The 24,384-nt window shown below is 52.1% G+C and overlaps 2 protein-coding genes across 5 annotated transcripts; one reads left to right on the forward strand and one right to left on the reverse strand.

Annotated features, from left to right (window-relative positions):
- Positions 1-26: 26 nt before the first annotated feature.
- Tecr (trans-2,3-enoyl-CoA reductase) lies at positions 27-24,124 on the reverse strand. 4 transcript variants are annotated; one of them, XM_034522406.2, is made up of 13 exons: positions 23,959-24,124; positions 2,709-2,759; positions 2,159-2,210; positions 1,696-1,740; positions 1,505-1,608; positions 1,313-1,428; positions 1,126-1,231; positions 971-1,043; positions 842-885; positions 691-748; positions 528-616; positions 333-378; positions 27-257 (listed from the first exon to the last, which is right to left on the reverse strand). In XM_034522406.2, exons 1-13 carry the CDS (start codon positions 23,971-23,973, stop codon positions 130-132), a joined length of 927 nt encoding a protein of 308 aa, XP_034378297.1. In that variant the 5' UTR covers positions 23,974-24,124; the 3' UTR covers positions 27-129. The 4 variants fall into 4 exon arrangements, with proteins under 4 accessions (XP_034378297.1, XP_034378298.1, XP_076771594.1 ...); XM_034522407.2 differs by lacking the exon at positions 1,696-1,740 and having other exon boundaries at positions 23,959-24,122; XM_076915479.1 differs by lacking the exon at positions 23,959-24,124 and having other exon boundaries at positions 2,709-2,958.
- Positions 3,005-21,471, forward strand: LOC117723043 (uncharacterized). The gene is made up of 5 exons (XM_076916078.1): positions 3,005-3,076; positions 4,511-4,633; positions 11,869-11,996; positions 15,045-15,164; positions 21,327-21,471. The coding sequence occupies exons 1-4, from the start codon at positions 3,005-3,007 to the stop codon at positions 15,061-15,063; spliced, it is 342 nt and encodes a 113-aa protein (XP_076772193.1). The 3' UTR covers positions 15,064-15,164; positions 21,327-21,471.
- Positions 24,125-24,384: the final 260 nt, after the last annotated feature.

The raw sequence follows: 24,384 nt of genomic DNA on the forward strand, positions 1-24,384 counted from the left end.
GTACCCCCTAAAGAACACAAAGCCAGTTGGGTAAGCAGGTTTTATTGTTGCTGCTGGAGAGCCATGGCCAGCCACATCATGACAGGGGCAGTGGGTGGACAGTATTGTTGGGTGGACACAAGGAGCCGCTCAGAGCAGGAAGGGGATAATGGGCATGCGCAGGGGCGGGTAGTCGCGGAACTCCTTCAGGTAGCTGCGATGCTTGCCCTTGGCCCAGATAGTCATCTGGGTGAAGCCCACCAGGGAGAAGAGGGCCACTGTGGGCAGAGTCGGGTATCAGAATGAGGCTGCCTGGCTGGAAGGGCAGCGCCACACAGGGACAAGGGACTCACCTGGGACGCACTGGGTCAAGATGGCAAAGCCAATCCAGGAGCCTACCTGTGGACAGCACAAGCAGGGTGAGGGCAGAGGGAAACCCAGGAAGGCAACAACCTCACCGAGGTCAAGCTTTTTTACTCCCCACAACCCACCCTTGCATTTACCACGTGCAGGACCTCAGACCTGAGGGGACAAAGGCAGTCCCTCACCTCATAAGTGTAGTTGGGGCAGGACACCAACAGAAATAGCCAGGTAAAGGGGTTCTTGGTGGGGTACGGGATCTTCCTGGTTTTTGACCCTAGCATGGAGGATTAAGAATAAGTCAGACCCCTCACCCAGCTCACTCGGCCCCAGCCCCGGCCCGCCACTCACCAGCCGGCCGAAGGTCCCGAAGAGCCATGTGGATGGAGAAGTTCCCAAGCTGGCAGATCTATAAAGGAGAAGGGTCAGCCCACAGCCCGCGGCCTCACCCCACCCAGTCACCACACCTCACCACATTTGGTTGCTGCCCCAGCCTCTTTACCACAAAAACGGCCAGTGCCAGTTTAACCTGCTGAACTCCATAAGCTGTAGAAAAAGCGGGGAGGGAGCACCGTAAGAGGAAGCCTCACGGTGCAGTCACAGGGTAGGGGCACTGCCTGGGCCCACTTACTAGGGGGTGTGTAGAGCGGGTGGTTGATGTAATAAGCCATCCATGCAGCAAAGCCCCAATAGTAGGTGCAGTTCTGGAAGAGCAGATAAGTTAGCCTGGGGGGCAGGTCACTGCTGCTGGTGGGTGCGCAGGACGAGAAGACTCGGGGTGCTCACCTTGAAGATGTTCCGCAAAGGCATGGTTCCGTGAGAGAATCGGTGCACAAAGAGAGTCTCCAGCAGGCGCTTGATGTAGTGGAACGAGTGGCACATGCAGGCGAGGCTAGTGGGGTAGCCAATTCAGCCAGGGCCAATCCAGCCTCCACCCTCCCTCCCACTCCCACCTTCTTGTGGGCCCACTCACTGCACCACCGTATGCCGACTGGACGTAAAGTCGTATTTGCGGCCATAAATGAAGGGTACCCGGAAGTAGAAGAGCAGGTAGATGAAAAGGGGCCCGGCATACTCCGTCAGGAAGACCTGGGAGTGCCCAGAGACAAGGTGAGTCACCCCAGGGTGGCTGACCGCAGAGACCAGGAGAGGAGTCAGAGCTCACCGTCACCCAGCTGATCTGGGCTCCGAGGTCCCGGAAGTAGAGCGTGGCTGTGGTGCCCACCGGAAGCTTCTGCAAGACATCTTCATCTTTCAAGGACTTCCCCTCTACAGAGATAAGTCAGTATTTGGTTACTGCCCTGGTTTCCTGACCCCAAGAGCCCAAGGGATAGGCTGGTGGACAGCTGTACTCACTGGGGTCCAGGCGGAGGGACTGGCGGGCAGGATACCACTGCGGGTCTGCCAGGAGAAGGTCAGGGGTTGCAGCACCTAATCTGGCAAGGTTCAGCCTACCCACGCCCCAAACTTGGCCTGCCTCTCAAGGCTTCCAGAACTCTAGGACCCCCCAGCTCCTCCCACCCTGTGCAAGGACACACAGGATAGGCAGCAACAGATTTTTTTCCCCTTTGGATAGCACAAGAGCATTCCCGCTGGTGACCACACAGAGGCAGCCTGCCCAGTCAGCCGGGCCTCACTCACTGTTCCAGTGTGCCGAGGCTACAAGCCGATGAGGAAATGGCATGCGGAGGCATGCGGGCTCAGGTCACATCCAGAGGGGTGGCAGGAGTGGAGGTAGATGTGTCGGGAGCGAGGGGGCGGGGGGGGGGGGGGCGGGCAGGTGTGTCAGGAGCAGGGATAGGTGTGTCAGGAGACTCACGTGTCTTGGTGAAAAGGGTCTTGATTTCAGAAATGGTGGCCTGAGGCTCTACCTAAGGGAAAAACGGGGTTATCAGTCCTGAGGGAGCCAGACCCAGGATGGGAGAGGGGTTCCAGGTACAGGCAAGTCAGGATCAAGCTGGCGGACTTCATGCGGTTCATCCGTCCTCCACCTCCTTTACAGACACAGAGCCCTCCCAGGCTGCCACGTCCCTTCCCGTACCAGGCTGCCAGCCCCACACGGGTCACAGCTGCTCACTCTAACACAGTGGTTCTCACCCTTCCTAAAGCTGCCACCCTTTAATACAATTCCTCATGGTGTGCCGAACCCAACCAGAAAGTTAGTTCATTGCTACTTCAGACCTGTAATTTTGCTGTTGTAAATTATAATGTAAATATCTGATATGGGGGATATCTGATAGGCGACCCCATAGGGTCTCAGCCCACAGGTTGAGAACCACTGCTCTAGATGAAGACAATACCCCTTGCATGCCCTCTGAAGGACAGGGAGCCAGCCCTCCGGGCACTTCAGCCCCAGGGCACAGTCCTACCTTGTCCAGGAAGCAGAGTTTCTCCCTCGTCTTCGCATCCCGGATCTCCACCTCAAAGAAGAGAACCGCCTTTTTATGCTTCTTGGCTGCCTTGTGGGGCGTGGGCATGGGCAGACCATCGAGGCCTTGGTGGGCCTCTTTGGCTGTCATGCTCAAGCTGAAATCCATGCCACCGCTGGCCCTCCTGCTCTGCCTTCCAGGCTGCTCTGCCTTCTAGGCTGTGGTGCCCACTGCCGGCCGCCAGCCCCCACCTCCGACCTCTCCTCACAAAGCCGCTCTGAGCTGGGCTGGGCAACATGATCAAATTCTGCCTCGGTGCTGGAAGGGAGCCTGTGTCTGACCAGGCCCAGCCAGCTTCAACGCCAGATGTAACCTGAGTGGCACCAGGGCCTGGCCTGGCTAAATATAAAACCATCTCAGCCTGAGTCGTTCCCCCCACCCCCCAAAGGAGCCAGAGTCCTCCCCTGAGGGCTACCCTCACACAGGCAGTCGGTGGGCACAGGCCCTCAAAAGTGCCAGGGGCAAGAAGATCTCCCAGAGAAGGAAAAACCCACAGCCATGGCAGGTGTGGCTAGCCCAGCCCCAGCGCACAGCTCTGGCTGACAGGTTACTGAGCCTGGGGAAATGCCAGCTATTTGGAGAATCTGTGAGACAGATCATCCATTTCCACTTCTAAGCTGTAAGGGACACTGGATTATTTCCCTTGTGCATTTGTGTTCCCAGGGAGGTGACAGATTCCAGAGGTATTGGTGCAGAGTACCCAAGGCCCTCCACCTCCCTCTCTCCACCTGCCTCACTTCTCTCCAGTTCCTACCACGTCGGGCCAACACAATGTGCTCCCCCCACCCCCCATGAGCCTTCCAACGCCCAGCACACACCCTGCCTGCACGGCTGGGGTCCACAGCCCCCAAAGGAGAAGCCGGCAGGCTGTGGCTGGAAAGTATGCTCAGGTGCAGAGTAGGAGGCAGGAGCCCCAGGGGGATCCGATCCATCAGGCCCAGAAGGTCAGAGAAGGCTACTGCATGATGCTCAACACCCCAAGCTGCCTGGGAGAGACCTAAGCGCTGAGGGGATCTGCCCCCTTTTATCCCGAAGAGAGCATCACAGGCCAGGGAAGCTGACTGTTGCCACCTCCATGCTCCCAACAGCAGAGGCCATGGCATGAGGCCTCTCAGTGTGGCTAGGGGTCCCTGAGAGGATGTGGGTAAATCAACATGGTGCTGGCACACAGGAAGTGCATGCATGTGTGTATGTGTGCATATTCAGGTAGGGAAGCCCCCATGGAGGTGACCCTACACGGTGATGCTGCCGTGCAGGGCCTGGCCTTGAGCTCAGAGCAAGGCTCCTATGCCAGGCAGTGGGACCCAGGCCTGCTTGCCCTATGTGCCAGTGCCTACATCATGGACACCGCACAGGAGAAAACCCAGAGATTACGTGGATCAGCAGCATACTCTGCCTCACCCTGTGGCCTGAGGGGCAGGTGAATGAGTCCACACATGGACAATCAGTGCCAGACTGAGCGGTCATACGCTGGGAACCCGCTAAAGAGGAATGGCAGGGGATGAGCACATGCGAAATGTGCTAGAAGGGCTCGGTGGCAGGGCTCCGGCTGTGGCTATATTAATAGTTGCTGGGCCCCACGAGCACCATCCACATGCTCAGAGTCCATGTGAATCACAGGACTCGCTGGAGAGAAGGCCATGGAGTTCCTGCTGAACCACTCAATAGCTTAAAATACAACCAGCCCCTCTCCCTACTGGGCCAGCTGCCGGGGAGGGCTGAAACCCTAGCCTCTCCCCCAGCTGGGGCTCTGCAACCAGGCCAGGAGCCGTGGTGCACCAACTGGCTACGAGTGGGCAGCAGGAAAGCGGCATGGAGAGGGGCACAGTGAAGAGCGGCAAGGAGAGGAGCCGCCTGAAGCAGAGGTGAGTCCGGGGCCTCCCACGGCCTGCCCAAGTCCCAGATTCCCACAGCCGTCATCCCCCAGGCATAGGTCTGAAGAGGCTCAGTGGGCCAGAGGCTGTTCTTGCAACTTCCTGAGCCTCTAGAATTATTTCAAAATCAAGATGAAAGGTATGCTAAGTGTAGCAAGAGGTTGGCTAGGAGAAAGAAACCAGACTTTCAGGCTCAGAGGCCCAGGACCAGACCAGGACAGACAGAAAGCAGCCTGCTGGTAACCCAGGATTTGGGGGACTGGGGGATTGGGAGGGTGCTAAAAGACACACGCTCTTTGTGGGTAAGGCAAAGGTGCCAGTCACAGAGGTGGGGGCTGCATACCAAAGGTGATGAAATACACTAGGTTGTGTACTTTTTGGGAGGAGGGCATCACTCGGGTGAGACAGGGGCTGAGTCCTTAAACTGGAAACACTCCTGTCTCGGTTTCCGGAGTGCTGAGAAGTACAGCGTCTGCAACACCTGGGTGAACTGTGCACTTGATTCAGGCCCAGGATCTGCACTACAAAAGCTCTGGCTTCAGGGGATTCTATGGAGGACTCTCACACTGCCGCAAGGCAGATACTGGACCACCGAGGTAACAGACAGGCAAAGTGTCCATCAAAGAGAAAAGACAAAACAGCAGGGAAAGGGTTAAGGAGACTGAGGGGAATCAATGCGCACCTTAGACCTTGGTCCCCACCACACTCCTCAACCACTGCCACCCCACCCCTGCCCCGTAACTTACACACACTTACACACACACACACACACACACACACACACACACACACATCCACACTGAAGCCAGCCTACAGTACAACCAGGAGGGACACCTAGGTCAAGAAGGGTCAGAGTGCACAGACGGCTAAGGAAAGGTGCCCCAGCCAGGGTGAATCCTGAGGGCAGGCAGCCAGCAGGCTGTCCATCCTGGAGAGAAAGCACAGCTTAAGCTAAGGAAGGGACCCCTACAGTGAAATAGTTGTATATCTATATAAGGGTAGCCCATGAGGGGTAACCTGATCCCTAGGCTGTCTGGGGGTGGGAGTAGGGGGGACCTGTTATTCAAAGCACAATAGACAGGGGTCAAAGACAAGCACAAGGGCAGGAGCCCTGGCACACCACGTGTGCTGCTTCTGCGATGACAGTCCCACTAGTCTGTGAAGAATTCTCACCCAAAGGTTGAGATAACAAGGCCAGGCTGCAGCCAACAACAAATCAGAGCAGCCCAAGGTCAAGGACAAAAAAGCAGTCTAAGAACGGAAGCCCACCCTGGGTGGGGGTGGGGGGTTGCTGGCCTTGGCATGCCATTGTGTGGCAAGACCAAGGGTGGCATACTAGAGACAGCGCCAGTTCCTTGCTCTAAGTCACAAAGGTAGCACTAGAGAAACATGCCCCGTGTCGCTGTTACACGGAAGGCTCACACCTCCTGCCTCAGGCTCCTGGACACCTCATCACAGCACCAATTAAAACAGTAACCCCACCAGGCAGGGTGGTATCTGCTTGTGATCCCAGCAATCAGCAGATGGACTCAGGATCAGTTCAGAGACAACCCTAGCATCATACAAGTTTGAGGCCAGCCTGAGCTACATGAGACCCTGTCTCAAGAAAAAAAAAACAAAACAAAGACTGCAGGTAATAGTCTAGTTACTGCCTGTCCACTGTCACTCACTAAGCTTTTGCTAAAAAAAAAAAAAAGAAAAGAAAAAGAAAAGAAAGACTGAAGAAAGACCAGGGAGACCTCGAACCTACCCTGGGCCTGGCTGTTTTCTAACACCCAAGTAGTCCCAGTTAGAGCCCAGTACAGTTTTGCCCCTTGGGAAAAGGTCACCAGGATCTGGCCTGAGGTCCCCTCCCAAAGTCCCCCCACCCTTTCCTGACTGCTCCTTCACCTCTCCAAGGAGCCTTGTTCTGACCCCAAACTGCACTGAAGACAGCCATGTGGTATAAAAGGCTTCAGAGCCTACACTACACTGCAGGCAGCCAGGCCTTACAGCCCTGGAGCTAAGGCACCCCATACTGAGAGAATGGATCAGCTCCCCAGGCTCAAGCCCCAGAGAAACTGGGGTGCCTCTCAATGGTGACCCAGAGCTGACAGGTTCTGCAAGGCACAGTGGAGGAAACACACACATTCCCTGGACGCTAAAGTTTTAAAAGACCTATCTGTGTGGCCCCGGACAAGCTCTTCACCACCTCAGCTCCCCCAAGTGCAGCCTCCCATGCTCAGTGTAGGAATTAGATAACGAAGGGCAAAAAGAAGACCACCTGAGCCTTCAGATAGCGCCCATCTAGAATAAATGCAGCAGCAGACATGTGCCTGGAATCCCAGCTCTGGGAGGTGAAGGAAGGCGGAAGGATCAGAAAATGGGAGGCCCACCTTGTCCTGGCCTCAGCTACGTACTAAGACTTTGTCTCGGGGAAAGAGGAAAAGCACAAGAATACCATACGACTGACTGACTATGGCACACAAGAGTACCATACGACTGACTGGCTATGGCACACAAGAATACCATACGACTGACTGACTATGGCACACAAGAATACCATACAACTGACTGACTATGGCACACAAGAGTACCATATGACTGACTGACTGACTATGGCAGAAGAGCAGTAGAAGATGTGCCAGGAGCCAGCCAAGCCCCTCTGTCCTACAACCTTGACTGCATCCATGAAGGGACCCAAGGTCAGAGGGCTGACAGGATCCTGCCCCACCCAGCTGATGGCAGTGAGCCTGAACACAAGCAACAAGGGGCCATGTGGGAGGACAGGGAAAGGGGCGATGACAGCCAATAAAGGCCGCAATACTTTCCATTGTCCTCTTGTGCCAAGAGGTGGAAGAATGGCCACAGAGACAGTCCTAACATGCAAGCACACAGCTGGGGTGCAGGGTGGGACCAAAAGAAACCCTAACCTCACTCTCCCACTTAGCCACCACCTGTCTCCCCACTGTCCCTGCCTCAGGCATGGGGACAAACACTACCAAGCCTTTCTCTCAATCCCTGTCAAGGAAGCAGGAGCAAAGGGAAGGACAAACAGAAGCAACCTGTACCGTCACCAAGAGTTGAGGGAAGTAGCAGGACAGAGTGGCAGCAGGGCATGGCAGCACAGGCCAGCAATCCTATCCCTCAGGAAGCACCCAAAGTTCAAGTCCAGTCAGGCTGGTCAAAAAGACCCTATCTCAAAAATAATACATAAAGCTAAAAAATCAAGGTAAAGGAATAAACACCTCCCAGAGAGCCGCGCAGTGGTGGTGCACGACTTTATTTAACCCCAGGACTTGGGAGGCAGAGGCAGGCAGATTTCTGAGTTCAAAGCCGGCCTGGTCTACAGAGTGAGTTCCAGGACAGCCAGGGCTACATAGAGAAACCCTGTCTCAAAAAACAAAAGAGAGAGAGAGAGAGAGAGAGAGAGAGAGAGAGAGAGAGAGAGAGAGAGAGAGAGAGAGAGAGAGAGAGAAGGAGGAGGAGGAGGAGGAGGAGGAGGAGGAGGAGGAGGAGGAGGAGGAGGAGGAGGAGGAGGAAGAGGAGGAGGGAGGGAGGGAGGGAGGGAGGGAGGGAGGGGGAGAGAGATCAAGACCTCCCAGAGAGAGCTGTCCGGCAACAACAAATACCAAAGTCCTACTAGGTGCCCAGCATGCCAGAGGATCAGGGAGGAAGAGGCGCAGCTGAGCAGGCCTGTGGGCCAGGGGAGGGTCTTGGCTTTTGCCTGGGCTCAGATGGGAGTCACAGAGGGTTTCTGAGAAGGGACACAGGTTCAATCAGGAGTTCACAAGTGCCATGGTGGTGGGACAGTCTGAGTGGTGAAGCAGAGGCTAGGAGACCAAGACGGGGAGGGACAAGCGAGGAGGAACAGTGGTTGGATTCTAGACAGAGAGTGGAAGCAGCGGACCCCAGGATAGCTTGATCTGCTGTCCAGTAGGAAGGAGCAGCCCCGTTAAGGCCAGTCTGGAAGTCTCATGTGCAATGTCTGCATGCCATAAGGTCTGCACACCTCTTCACAAACGTGGGAGCCCTGCTGCTCCAAGGACCTCAGTAAGCGAGGCCATGGCTGCAGAGTTCATGTCCCAGGCCAGCTGGGTGCCTCCAAACAGCCATCCAGGTCTACAGGGCCTGCCCGATGACTCTGGGAGGAGACACTGACAAAGAGTTACAACCCTGCCCAGCTTCACAAGTGCCTCTCCTTTGTAACAGCCCCACACATCCAGAACTGTGGTGTCTTAGTTACTTCTCTACTGCCGTAGTAAGACACAATGACGAAGGCTTTTCTTATTTGGGGCTCATGGTTCCAGAGGGCTAGAGTCCATCACGCCATGGGCATGGAGCATGGCAGCAGGCGGGCTGTCACGATGCTGAAACAGTATCTCTCACATCTTGAGACACAACCACAAGGCAGAGAAAGTTAGCTGGGAATGATGTGGATTTTTGAATCCTCAAAACCCACCCCCAGTGACACACCTCGAACAAGGCCACACCTCCTAATCCTTCCCAAACAGTTCTACCAGCTAAGGACCAGATATTTAAACGTGTAAGTCTATGGGACCACTGTTATTCAAACCACCACAACAGGCTTCACATTCCTGTCCCAGATGAGGAAGCAAGGTCCAAAGGCTGAGTCAACTAGGAGTGAATGCCTGAGGCAGGATATCAGCCATGAATCCACAGTGATGCAAAGAGCAAGACACCACTCCTTCAGGCTCTCGACCCTGGCACAGGTCCCATACTGGACAGCCTAGCACAACACAGTCTCACAGTCAGTATCTCCACAGGGCAGGGCAGCATGCTCTCTCCACTCACTGCTACTTGGAACCCGAGGTAAAGATTCAAAGAACCTCTCTGGTCCTTCAGTCAGCTGTTGCAAGCAATCCTGAGGCGTAAGGGCATGTACATTCTTCTAAGGGGCAGCGCTGAGCCCAGAGGGCAGAGACCTGGCCCAACCGTTGGCCCAAGCACAGTGCAGGCAGCTTGCAGTTAGACATGCAGCCTCCCCGCGTTCATCCGAGACTCTGGCTCAAAGGTCCTGGCTCCTGTTCTTTTTAACTTTCCAGAAATACCCAGTAACCCTAACAACGTTGTGATAGCTGATGTGATACCCAGTAACCCTAACAACGTTGTGAGAGCTGATGGCCTGCTCTCAGCTGCCAGAAAGTCAGCACAGACGGCACCTGCTCTAGCCCAAACTTCTCCTTCCCCAGTGGCCTTGGCATCTGACTTCATTTCTCCGTGATGCACCAGGGGCAAAGGAGCAGGCCTTTTGCTAGCCAGCCTCTCTAGGAGCAGCAGTGCAAACAGGCTACCGCGAGCAGGGACAGCACGGACACTGACCACCTATGCTTGGCCTGTGACCAGGTTACTTCAGAAGCCAGAGTCTGAACACCATGTTCACAGGCTCTCAACCCAGGACTGGCACCAAGCGCAGAGGCCACAGCAGTGAAGGGGGGGTGGGGGAGGGACAGTGGAGAAGGGAGGGGTGCAGAGGGAAGGGGAGGGGAGGACTGGGGAGCAGAGGGAAGGTAAGAGGGAAGGGAAGAGAGGGGAGGAGGGGAGGAAGGCTGAGCTGGAGAGATAGTTCAGCGTGTAACAAGCCTGATGCCGAAGGTCTAGCCCCAGGACTCACACGGTGAAGGAGAGAGCAGATTCCTGTAGCTCACCCTTTAACTTCCACATGCACACACACCACAGCACGTGCACACACACTCATTTTGTTGTTGTTGTTGTTGTTTGGATTTGTGTTTGTTTTGTTTTTGAGGCAGGATCTCATTATGCAGCCCTGGCTAGCCTGGAACTGACCAAGTATACTGGGCTGGTTTTGAACTCAGAGATCTGCCTGCCTCTGTTTCTGCCCGGCGACATAATTTTTTGTTTAAAGTTAGTTTGTGCTGAATGTACACCTTTAAACCTAGTATTCTGAAGGCAGGGGGATAGAAATCTCTGAGACTGAGGCCAGCCTCATCTATAAAGTAAGTTCTAGACCAGCAGGGCACACATGCACACACAGAGACAGACAGACAGACAGACAGACAGACAGACAGACAGACAGACACAGGGAGGCTACAGCACATCTTAAAGGACCAGTCTCACGTAGACTGTATCACCTACACAGGGCATGTGACTGCTACAGAGGATCCAAGGGCTAAACCACATTTCTTGACCCCAGAACCCTATGTACCCACCTCTGCTAGCCCAGCCTGGTACGGTGGGCCACACCCAAGACACCTCCTAAATCCAGAGAGGCCAAGGCAGGATGGAGCAACAATTTCATGTTTTCCTATGGCAGATGAAAGCCACTGCCACCATCCAGCCTGGGAAGGTGGGGTGTCTCCAACACTAGCTAAGGTCAGAAAGGCTATGTTCATGGGAGTCTAACCCTCAGGGCTGTGTGCGAATTCACAATGACTGCCATGGGCTAAGCTTGCCGGTGACAGTGATGAGCCAGAGAATGCCGCATGCAAAGCTAACCTGGGCTAGATAGCAAAATACTGTCTCGAGTACAAATAAAAAATAACAGATTGCCATAGCACCACCCAGTGGACTGGCAGGAAGAACCCTGTCCTAGGTGCCAACATCAGAAATTCTAACCACTGCCCGGCATATATAGCTTCAAATTTCCCACAGATAGGACCAAGACCTGGCGTAGCATGCATAAGGCCCTGAACTCAACTCCTAGCATCATACAATAAAAAATGAAATTTAAAAATGTTAAATAATCTTCCTAGTGATTGGACTCTTATCTCAGTGGGCAGTAGGTGCTTAGTATGTACAAGGCCAAAGATTTCATCCTCAGCAAAAAAATAAAACACTTCCCAGGGCCAGGTGGGACAGCCATCTCCAAACACCGCTATCATACTGGCATGGCCCACCCCGAGGTCCTCACCTCGTATCTCCCTTGCCCTCCTTCCGTGACCCAAGGGTGTGGGTAGGCAACATGCAAGTCTGCTCTGCTGCTCTCTCCAGGCTGCTAGAGTGACGCTGTTACCCCACTTACTGACAAGAAACTGCAGCTGCGGGGCACAGGTCTTGAGCCCCAGGACAAGGCTCAGAGCTCAGAGGGCTGAACCTCGCCTGCTTCTTTCTATTCCTTAATGTGGATGAGATCTCATTCTGGGAGCTGCAGCCTTAGCACCTCGCCCTCCTCCAGGGCCGCCCTCCGCCTGTCCTGTTCACGGGTCCTCCCACCTGCTGCTCTCTTGCAATTAGTGATCTAATGGCCTCTCTCCATTTCTGGGCAGGAAGACTTGGGCAAGCCAGGAAGCTTAAGGAAGCCAGAGACCCTAAACCTCAAGGATGAACTGATTAGAGGCGATCGTAGGCCACTGTCCGTTATGCCGGCCCTGGCTCCACCCAAGCCAGCAGGCAGGTGAGTCTGCGCATGCGCTCAGTCTGCCAGACACCCCTCTAAGGTCCTCATTCATAGCTCGTTCTTAAAAGATTCCTCCTTTACGAATAATGCCCTTTGATTGAAAACCTAGACATGTTCCAGATCTGTGGAGATCGGGAGGTTCGGCCAGCAGCTTGCGGAGCTGCTGGTCTAGTGTGTCAACCCCCAGCATAAAGGAAGGACAGCAAGAGAATGAATATGTAAAGCAAATAGTTCTATACAATATGAGGTGACACGACTTCGCAAAACAAGGCATGGAACAGACAAAGGCGTGCGGCGGGGAGGGACGTACATGCAGTTTTCTATACAAAGGGGTCAAGAAAGACCTCCCCTACCCATACTTCAGAAGGCAAAGGCAGGAGGATCCCTGAGTATGAGGCTAGCCTGGCCTACATAAGTGTCAGGCCAGCCAGGCTGCAGAGTGCTTAGTGAAATGCTGTCGGGAGAGCAAGGGGAGTGTGGGGGGGGGGGGGTGAGGATGGGGCTCCCGGAAGGGCTCGCAACCGAGTAAAGGCACTTTAGGCAGCCATCCTCACAGGAAGAAGGGCCGCGCAAAGGGCCTGAAGTGACGTGTGACGCATGAGAGGAAGGAGATGAGGTAGAAACATGGAGGTGACGTGGCAGACGGTCCCAAGGGCTGGGTGAGGACAGGGAGCTATAGGGAACTCCGGGCAGAAGAGGGTTAAGACCTGACTTGAGTTTAAATCGGCTTGCTTTGTTGTGATTGCTGACAGAGGTCTCACTGTGTAGGTCCTGTCTGACCTGGAACTCACCCCATGCCTGTAGGGGTCTGCTGTCTCCTGAGTGCTGGGATTAAAGGCAGCACCACCACCCCCAGCTGTGGCTTGAGATCTTAAGGGATCCTTTTGAGAGAATTAGTCTGAAAGCAGAAGCCTGCTGGAGGCTGTGAAAATAATTCCCTCCAAACAACAACGGAGCTAGGCCTGGGGGCGCACAGTAGGGAGACCTTTACTGGTAGTTCACTGGAAAGGTCAGGTTGAGACCCCCAGCACTGAGCACACAGTAGGGAGACCTCTACCGGTAGTACACGGGAAAGGTCAGGTTGAGACCCCCAGCCAGCCTGGGCTACATAGCAAAAACTTTATCTCAAAAATAAAGATACACCTGAATCCGGATGGGGCTCAGGATGGGGCCCTCAGAGATAGAGTTTTGCCTAGAAGACACAAAACCCTGGATTCCATTCACAGCACCAAAAAAAAAAAAAAATTACAATTTTAAAATACACACATATTATACTGTTTATTATTGCTATCTCCTGCTTAAAGAATGATAGGAATTTCTATGTACTCAATACTATACTGACAATGATGGGATTCTGTTAGCCTATAATATTTGAATAGTAAGTTAATAACAAAATATTACTTATTTTTTAAATTACAATAAGAAAGGCAGGAGTGGGTGGGATGTGGGTATTTCAGAGGGCCAAGGCAGCAGCAGTACCGGCTCCTAGAGAAGCTGCAGGTGACAAGCAGGTGACAGCTCTGTCTCTACCAGCTGCACACCATGGCTGGAGGCCAGCCAACCCTGCTGATCAAAGGGAAACTTCCTGTGAGTGTGAGGCAGGGTCTGTCACTTACAGGCCCGGCTGGCCTCAGGCACTCGTTCCCCGCCTCTGCTGCGCTGAGGCGACAGGGTGTCACCACCACACCAGGCTCTTCTACCCCAATCAGAGACCAGACTCCTGAGTTATCTGCAGAACGATAGGAAATATCCACAGCTAGAGGTACTGGTATATACCTGCTACCCCAGCATTTGGCAGGTTGAGGCAGGAGGATTGCCAGGTCAGCCTAAGCTACATAGTGAAACCCAACCTCAAAGAAAAACTAAGAAGCTGTTACATACAAAGACCTGAATTTAACCCCAGAGGGAAAATGGCAGGAGTTTAATCTCAGCACTGTGAAGGTATAGTAGGACTATTGTGATTACAAATGAGGCTACCCTGGGCTATACAGTGAAATGCTTTAAAAAAAAACTAGAAAGATAGATGGATGGATGACATCATAAGGCCGCAATAGGCCATCTACACTCAAGTCCCAGCCTGCAGGGCTCAGCCAAGCCATCAAGCCAGTGTTTAGTTGCTTCCCAACTTAACACTAAAACCTAAAATGGACAGGGGTGGCTCAGCAGTTAAAAATGCTTGCTGTGAGCCTGGTGTGGCATGCAGGAGGCAGAAGCAGGCAGATCTCTGTGCATTTAAGTCCAGCCTGGTCTACAAAGCCAGTTCCAGGACAGCTAGGGATACACAGAAAAACCCTGTCTTAAAAAAAAAAAAAAAAGCGTGTTGCTCCTGCAGAGCTCCACGCCAATGCTTGTCAGGCAGCGCGGCTCACAGTGCCCTGCCCTGTCATTCCAACTTCAGAGGAACCAATGCCTCCTCTGGCCTCCAGCCTCCAGCTCTAGCACTGGGAAAGAAAACAGGAAAGAGAAACAGAGGTGTAAACTCCAGGGCGCTACATCAAGGCTCAGCTGTCTTCACAAGAGACAGGAGCCCAGGCAGGTCATGCTGAGCACAGGCCCCATACTCAAAGCCAGATCTGCCAGGCACACAACCCTGGGACAGACCAGAAGATGGTGTGTCCTCCCTGGTGGGCTTCTAGGGAGATGGGTCATGTGGCTGCCAATAGTTTGCCCTGGTTTAGCTCTGTAGGTCAATGGACAGAAACAGGCTCTCACATCATCAATAGATGTGCAAGCTCTAAGATCAGCTGGAAACCAGCTATACCCCCTCCTAAGGATTCTGACACTCTATTCCGAAAGCACCCTCTAAAGTGACCCCAACCCCTCCTAACCAGACCTCCGCCTACATGCACATGCACACATAGGTCAGACTCCAGCAGGGTCCTCCAGCCCCAGAGGCTTCCAGATGCCCCTTCCATGGGTAAGAGGACTCAGAAGGTAGCAGGAGGGATACAGGCCCTTGCACGCTCCAGGGCTGACTACAAAAGGCCTGCTACAAACCTGTGCCCAGCTTCTAAACTATTTACAGAACCTTTTCTTTCTTGCAAGTGAGGCTGGGAGAGGCTGAAAATAAGGAGCAGTGGCCTGTGCCTTTCCAAACCCAATGGTTCTGTTGAGGCCCCAGAGGACCGACAGTAGACTGCCTCTGACATTCGGCAAGATCAACAGGTAAGGGTTTCATCATCCCCTGCATAAAGTCCATAGGTCCTCAGGGAAGCTACAGAATCCTGCCCTGCCTAGCCAGTCTGTCTAACACGGAACTCCCACAAAGAAGGTCAGCCTGGTCTACACAGTGAATTCCTGGCCAGCCAAGGCTATAGTGATAGTGTCTTGAAAAAAAATTTTTAAAAAGGGGTGGGGGGAATGGGGGGGGAGTGGGGGTGGGACTGGAGAGGTGACTCTGACTGAGAACAACTGCTGTTCAGTCATACCACTAAACCAATAGCTGATGTCAGGCAGCTCACACAGATCCGAGCTCAGCTAACTCCAGCTCCAAGCGATCGGATGGCCTCTTCCAGTACCCAGACACACATGTGCATACAACACTCATACGTGTACACAAACACACATAAAGTAAGCTTTTTAAAAATTTTTTAAAGAAAAGTGTCAAATGGTGGCACCTGCCTTTAGTCCCTGCACTTGGGAGAGAGAGGTAGGTGACTTGTGAGTTCGAGGCCAGCCTAGTCTACTATGGATTGAGTTCCAGAACAGCCAGGACTACACAGAGAAACCCTGTCTCAACACACAGACCCTCCAAAAAAAAAGCGAAAAACCACAGAAAAAGGGTTAGCATAGGGCACAGCAAATAAGGGCACTTTACTCACGCCCAGCAAACTTAGTCCTCTGAGCTCCACAGATAAGCGCACGCTTGCGCGCTCTCTCTCGAGATCTCTCTCTCTCTCTCTCTCTCTCTCTCTCTCTCTTTCTCTCTCTCTCATGCGCGCGCGCGCGCGCGCACACACACACACACACACACACACACACGTAATTCTAAGCACTGAGGAGGCAGCTGGAGATGACTCAAGAACACCTGCCACTCTTTCACAGGACCCAGGTTCAATTCCCAGTGCACACATGACAGCTCACAACCACCTGTAACTCCAGTCCCAGATGATCCAACCTCTCTTCTGGCCTCCACAGACAGCAGACACACATGTGATGTACCTACAGACATGCAGGCAAAACTATCATGCACACAGAAGAAAATAACTGGCCAGTTTATTTTTTAAGAGGACGGGGTACAGCTGGATGGTAGGACCTTCATGGCTGTTCCAGGCACTGAGTTTGCTCCCCAACATCACAAAGGGGTGTGGGGGGGGGCGCCACAGGGATGCAGATTTGCTTTTACCTGATGATTTAGAACTGAGAGCTTGTCTACAGTCAGGCAGAGTGCCCAGTACCTCAGCCTCCCTGGCAGGCAGACTGCTATTCTTATCCTGCCCTCCTACCTGAGAAGTCACAATGGCAAGGTAACCTTGCTGAGGACATGCCAGGTGGCCCCAAAGGCCATGTCCTGCAGTCACATACCCACCCCTTCCTCGGTACATAGTCACCAGAGCTTGCCTGGATTCTGCCACTTGCCAGCTACGGACATGAAGTTGTAGTGTTCTGTGACTGTTTCCCCATACGTCAAGTGGACAGGAACCATTCCTACTTCACATATATATTATAAGGCTAGACCACAGGCATGTATGGGTGGACGAGTGGGGATGGAGGACAGTGTAAGAGTTGGCTCAGTGCACTCCAGTCCCTAGGTTCATCCCCAGTAACAAAGAAAAAAGCAAGCCAAGTAAAATGGTGCCAGCCTTTAATCACAGTACGCAGGAAGCAGACAGCGCTGTCAGTTCAAGGTCAGCCTGGTCTATTCAGTGAGTTCCAGCTAGCCAGGGCTGCATAATGAGACCTTGTCTATTACAAAAACGGGGTGGGGGGGATTGCACAAGAGAAAAACTAAATGAGCAGCGCTCGCACAGCTTCACTGTGACTGTGATGGCCAGCTACGCTCACAGCTGAGGTAAGTATCTCCAGCTGCTAAAACATTCCCATCTGTCACTATCAATAGCACCAAGAAGGTGTTAAGACCTGAACTTGACCAAAGAGCTTTCCCACCCAGCCAGACCTGCCTGTCAAAGGGCAGGGCACCCAACCAAAGCCAACAGTGTTATCAGAACTAGAACGCACTGGCCGGTCTGTCCAGGCCACTCACGCCTCTCTCCACTTGGGAGTCAGTGAAGCAAGGCTCTGCAGTGCTCTGTGGGCCTCTAAGGTGCCCCTAGCATAACTGACCTAACATGTACACATCGGGACCATCAGCTTAGCTTCTCCCAGGGTCCTTCAGTCTCAGCCTGCCTCCTCCTCCGCAGAGAGGCACCTTCTCTTCAGGTCTTTCCTGCTCTGCCAGACTCCAGAACCCTGAGCTGCTGAACGTATCCCTGCATTCCTTCCAGCTGTTGTGCAGTGCCTGGCTCAATGTGTGCACCTAATGCTCACCAGAGCACCAAAGCTTGGAAGGGACAACCTTCCACACGGACATGGTCACTGCTGGTACTCATCAATGTGCAGGCAGGGGGAGGTAGGGGGTAGGGAGCTGACTGCAGCTCCAGCCCCTTTTCAAGGTGGGAACATCCCACAGTGGCCAATTAAGCTGCCCACCTGATGTCCCTGAAAACAAAATGTGAGTCAATACATACGCTTGCAAACCCGTTATGTCATCTGTCAATACCCACTTACAAACCCATGTCATTTGTCAATATTCACTCTTGCAAACCCACTGTGTCAACACAGGATGCAAAGTCTAGAGAAGTTAAAAAATTTGCCCATGAGGGCTAGCCAAAGAGTTAGCTGAGTTTAATCAGGCATGGTGGTGCACACCTTTAATCCCAGCACTCGTGGGGCAGAGACAGGCAGACCTGAGTTCAAGGCCAGGCTTGTCTACAGAGCAAATTCTAGGACAGCCAGGATTACACAGAGAAACTCTGTCTCAAAAAACAAACAAAAGAAAAAAAGAATATTAGCTCAGTTTACAGCACAGGAAGCTCTTCCAGGGCACCTGAGTTTAATTCCCAGAACCCACTTGTCAGCTCACAACTGTAACTCCAACTACAGGGAAACTGATGACTTCTGGCCTCCAAAGTCAGCAGACACTCAGATGGTGCACAGATATATACATGCAAGCAAACACCCATACGTATATACATTAAAATACAATAAAAATAAAAGAACGTGCCAGTGGCAGAGAAGGATCCCACCCCAGGTCTGCTGCAAAGCCTGCAAACCTTGTAGTCTTCGTAGGACAGAGACTCTGTACAAATCCAGCTAATGAAAGTCAGGAACTGGGTCTTGGGCAAGGCCCTGGCCAGGGTCAGCCGCCATCGGCACAACGTAGGTGTTAAGGCTGAGATCGCCTGCCCCAATGTGCTGTGCAGCTTAAAGATTCTGCAGAGAATGTGCAATCTGAGCCACTACTACCCAGGGCACAAGCCATAGCCATGATCACGGTCTGAGCATGCTCAGTCAGGAGAAGTGTGACATGCTCAGAGCAGCCGACATGCTGGCACACACCTGCACCAGCACATAAAAGAAATCTACAGAGAAGCTGGCCAGGCATGCAGGTTCATGACTTTAATCCTATCACTTGAAAGGCAAGAGCAGAGCAGATCGCTCTTGAGTTCCAGGACAGGGCCCCCTAAAAATTTTTCTCAAAAAAAAAAAAAAAAAAAGTAAACTAAACTGAAAGTATCACACCCAAACCTCTCCTGCATACACAGCCTTGATGGCATTGCCTCAGCATGATGACCCTAACCTTCATGGTCCTTTCACAACCAAGCAGGTTTCGTTCCAAGCACAGACAAGCTGAGAGGTTAGCCAATCCACTGAATCAAACCACCATTTCAGGAAGCGGCCATGCCAGAATTCGGTCTGAGGCCCGACTCAGTACCGGCACACAGGTCTTCTTTCTCCTTACCTATCACCTAGCTGTTTTCTGCCTCATAGCACCAAGCGTGATGACACATGCCTGTAAATGCCAATAGTCAAGGCTGGGTGTGGCAGGAAGAACACAGATCCAAGTCTGCCTATGTTACACGGTGAGGCCACGTCTAAATATCCAGGGGGAGGGGCTGAGCCTGGGAGCACACACCTTTGATCCCAGCACACCAGAGGCAGAGCCAAGTGCACCTGAGTTTGAAGCTAGCCTGGTCTAAGCAGCCAAGTTCCAGGTCAGCCAGGGCTACATAGTGAGACTCTGCAACACAACAACAGCAACAAAAAAAAACCAGGATGCTGGAGTGACAAGCGGGGGGGGGGGGGGGTGTATAACACCTCACATCTGTAACCCCAAGTTGAGATGGACAGAGACGTGCCAAGGATTGCTGGCCTCCAGCCTAGCCTAGGTTCAGGTTTCTGCTTCAAAACTCGGGCCAAGTATGATCAAGTGCACGACACCCTCCTTTGACCACTGGTCAAGTTCATGTGTACACAGGCATCACATACACCAAACACACACAGATAATAATGATAATAACCATCATTTTTTTCATCAAGGGGTAGGGATGCAGCTTGGTGGCAGAGGACGTGTTCGTCACATGTAAGAAAGGCCCTGGGTTCCAATGCCTAGCAAAAAAAAAAATACATTTTTTTTAAATGTCACTTGACCAAAATTACTTTCAGAATTTTCATACTAAGTCCTTGGAGAGAGCCAACCAGGCAAGAACCTGCCAGAAGTGAGGTACTAAGTTGGTCTGTAATGATCTGCAAGGTAGGTACCAACAGCTACCTTTACGGTCTACATAGTGAATTCCCACCATTCCATGAGCTTCAGATCAGCCTGAGCTACAGAGGCTCTCTCTGCACGGAATTCCTCTCACAGATTTACAGGCAGATTTACAAGGCACAGTAGCTGTCTCAAGCTACCACAGGCACGCTCTCTGAGCATCGTCTCCAGTGGCAAAACACTAATAAAAAAAAAAAAAAACCCGAGCCAGGATAAGCTGTTTCATACCTACCCTGCTCATTTATAACAATCCCAAAGCCAGCCTGTTCTGGAGGCTTCACCTCCACTAGGCCTAGGCCAACAAAGGGATTCTCTTTCCTGATAAATAAGCAATGAACTGTGCTGATATGAAACCCATCAAAAAGCCACAATCTGTACTCAGGGGTGGAATTCACTGTGCCTTGGGTCTTTCCTGTGACAGTAACTAACCATGTGACGATGAAGACATAGGTCCTGAACTTTTCTGAGCTCAACTTTTTTTAGGGTTGTTTACCTGCATGTACATTATGTGCACTTAGCTTATGCAATGCCCACAGGACAGAAGCTGGTGCTGGAGAACCTAGAACTGGGGTTACAGAATGTCAGTGGTGTTGGGAATTGAACCTGGGTCTTCTAGACCCATCTCTCCAGCCCCTGAGCACCAAGTCTGTCTGTCTGTCTGTCACATCAACTGGCCTTCAGTCTTGGGGCGCAGCTTCAGTGGCAGAGTGCTTGGTTGGCCTGAGCAAGACCCTGGGTTCTAGCTTAGCAACACAATATCAAAAAAAAAAAAAAAAAAAATTAACTGTATGTCATAATCTCTGAGGTGTCTGCCTATGGGCAAAAAGTCTTCCTCTTTCTTAAAATTCAGTATTTTCTAGAAATTGGTTCTCTCCTGCCACCTTGTGGGGTGCAGGGATCAAACTCAGGTAGGTCTTCTAAGAGCTATCCCTCTCCAAGGCTTTTGAGACAGACTTCCCAGTGGACTGAGGTGCCTCAGAGCAAAGGATGGCCTCAGTCCTTCAAAGGTATCTATTATTGTTTTTTAAATTAAATTATTAGGCTGTTGTGGTAGCGCACATCTTTAAACCCAGCACTTGGGGAGACAGGGGAGATCTCTGAGTTCAAGGCCAGACTCAGATACAAGGCAAGTTCCAGGCCTTAGGATCAGGCAGAGCTACACAGGTACAGATTCTACATTTTTATTTATTGTAACTGAATGCACACTGGTGTGCCCTGTGGAAGTCAGAGGGAAGCCCATGGGAGTTCTTCCCTTTTACCATGTGAGGTCCGGAGACTAAATGCAGGTCTTCGGGCTCAACAGCAGATACCTTTACCTGCTGAGCCATCCTACCAGGATGGCCTGGAAGTCACAATGTCACTAGAAAAGGGTAACTCAAACTTCGAATCCAAGTCCTGGGATCACAAACACGGAACCGCCATGCCTGGTTTTATCTAGGACTGGAGCTGGAACTCAGGATCCCTGTGCGCAGGCCTGACAGCCCAGAACTCGACTCTTTGATGTGGATAGCTGACACTTTTCCCCAAGATCTTAACTATGAAAACATCTTTTCCAACAGCTCTGCAAACTGGGCTAGAAGACAGCAGATGCTCCTATCCCGAAACTATGGCCTCAGTGAGTGCTAGACAAATGTCAACAGAGAACAACAAAAAAATTATGAAATAACTTTTTTTTAACTAAAATCACATTGGCTTTTTATTTTTCCCATTTGTTTATTTATTCTCTTTACATACCCATTACAGCCCCCTTTCTCCTCCCAGCCCCCCATGGCTCCCCCTACCCCCTCCCCTTCTCCTCTGGTAAAGAAGAGCCTCCCCCCCCACCCCCACCCCCACCCCACCCCGGCACATCAAGTCACTGCAGGACCAGGAGCCCAGTTAGAGAACAGGATCCACAGGAGGCAGGCTTCAGGCAGGTGTTCAGTCCCTGCTCCAGCTGTTGGTCCATGAAAACCAAGCTGCACATCTGCTACATACGTGGGAGGCCTAGGTTCAGCCTTTGTTTGCTCTTTGGTTGGTGGTTCGGTCTCCAGGAGCCCCCAGGGGTCCAGGATAGTTGACTCTGTCGGTCTTCCTGTGGTGTCCTCTCCGGGTCCCTCAAGCTTTGTTTTTATTTTTTTGTCTGTTTCATTTGGTTTGGATTTTTGAGACAGGATCTCTAGCCCAGGTTGGCATCAAACTCACTATATAGTTAAGATAACCTTGAACTCCTGTCCTTCTGCCTCCATGTCCCAAGACCTGGAACTAAAAGCGTGTGCCAGCTTGCCTGGTTTTACTCAGTGCCAAGGATCCCACCTAGGGCTTCCGACATGTTAGGAAAGTGCTCTACCAAACGGGCTCTATCCCTATTCCCCAGTTTGGTTCTTGTCTGCCTCTGTTGTGCAATGCTGATACGGAACCCAGACGTCATGTGTGCTCGCTGAACAACTGCTCTGACACCAGGACTGCCATTGGCCGGTCTAGGCACTGGGAGAAATGAGGCACTGAAATACATGAGAGCACGTTTTTCCAGGCCAAACCATGAGCCTCAGGCTATGTTCACCCTCCCTGAAACAAAGCACCCACCCCAGTCTCAGAAGCCTACCTGACCTGATTTTCCACTGGCTGAAAACTCCATCCTCCAACCAAACAGGCTTTTCCCCCAGGGCAAGAGAAGTGAGAAAGGAAAAGCACCCCAGAAAAACAACAACAACAACAACAACAAAAAAAAATCCTTTTGAAAGCCCAAACATAAAGATTGCAGACTCCAACCTCCTGGTTCTCTGGCATCGTGTTTAAAAAGACCAAGGATTTCTAGACTAGTTTCAAAGGCCCTGGGAAAACTATCAACAATAGGCACAATACAGAAGATGAATGGAGATATCAGCACCCAACCTGTGATAGAAACAGGATGATCTCCTATGTATTGCAGGTTCCTAAAGTAGGCCCATTTCCAGGTTGCCAGGGGTTAGGGGAGTAGGGAATAGTGAGATATTGTACAATGCTTACAAGAGTTTGAGAGTGCTTGCCTAGCAGGAGAAAGGCCCTGAGTTCCAACCCTAGCACTATAAATTGAAGGGAGCAGGCATGGGGGGGTGGGGGGGAAACCTAACCTAAGGCTAGTCTTAGGCTGTCAAATTTCATCACAAATTTAAAATCTGGGGGGAGAACTACAAGAACTCTCAACTTGCCAGCCTTCCTTTATGGAACTGCATTGTTAGAGGTTAGGAACTATGTCTTTGAGAGGAAATCTGCATCTCCTCTCTGTTCTGCAATTATTAGCAGGGATCTTTCGACAACACACTTGACATCTCTGACTTTCACCTACATAATTAGTAAGAAATTAAGAATCCCACTGCAGCAGGACTATAAGGTTTAAGAGCACTGACTGCTCTTCCAGAGGTCCTGAGTTCAATCTCCAGCAACCACACGGTGGCTCACAACCATCTGTAATGGGATCCGATGCCCTCTTCTGGTGTGTCTGAAGACAGAGACATAATGTACTCACATACATGAAATAAGTAAATCTTTTTTAAAAATCTCAGTAATACGGTAATTAGTCCTTACTAATGTATTCTTATTATGAATGTGACCAATGAGCTACTGTTTTAGGATAATTACTTAAAAGTCAGCAACAACGAAATTAGTATCATCAGTCAGGTCGAGAAGAGCATCAGAAGACTTGGTTTTAAGAGGAAAGGAGACCCAAGATACAGTCAGAAGACTTGAGCTTCCAGAATAGTCTTGAGCATTCGGATTTCTTCCCTGGCGGTCACCGGCTGGCAAGACCCTGCAACCAACTCCCTCGCCGCCCAGGCATCAGTGGCGAGGTGGGTGCGAAGGTCGGAAGAGGCAGGGCGGCTGCAGAGCCCCTCCTGAGCCCAAGGCGCTCACCGTGCAAGGTTTGTGCAAGAGGATCACTCGCACCAAAAACAAGTGCTCCGCATCGCACTCCTCCTGAACATCTGCCACTCAGGACACCGAGGATGCTGCGAGAAAGCTGCAAGCTTCTCCTAGGCCCTGCAAGACCCTAAGAAAAGGCATCCCCAAACAACCTCGGAGGCAGGTTTATAAATACCCCCTGCACATGCGCAGTGAAATTACACTGCGCCTGCGCCATGGCGGAAAGCCGGACCATAAAAAAAGGTCCCGAGGTCCTGCAGGACAATGCGGTCTGCGGTGGCCATGACCCAGGGCCCCCGCGCTGCTTACCTCGTAGTGCTTCATGGTTCTTCCACAGGATGGCACCTGCACTGCTGCAGCTGAGTGGCCGCCCTGCCGCACCAAACACCACCCAGCCCTACACACGCAGGGAGCAGCACTCCAGGACTCCGGCTCCGCCCCTCTCTATGCGTGCTTCCCTTCTGCCAATCAGCGTGAGGCGCACCCACCGCTCGCGCCACACGACTAACCAATCAGCTTTCGAGATTTAACGAGCGCCCTCCCCACCTTGGCAGTCAAGATTAAAACCCGGCCACCTACCAATCAAAAGGGAGCCTCGGCGCCGCGCGCCCTCTGGCTCCGCCCATTGCAGTGTTGCGATGGAAATCCAGCGACACCGGGCTGAGAGGTCATTGCGGCAAAACCAGAACAAAGAGCTGAGTGGCCCCGAGGACATTGCTTGGGGTGAATTCGTAG

This window comes from Arvicanthis niloticus, chromosome 18 (genome assembly GCF_011762505.2).
Source record: "Arvicanthis niloticus isolate mArvNil1 chromosome 18, mArvNil1.pat.X, whole genome shotgun sequence".
NCBI classification, from domain to species: Eukaryota; Metazoa; Chordata; class Mammalia; order Rodentia; family Muridae; genus Arvicanthis; species Arvicanthis niloticus.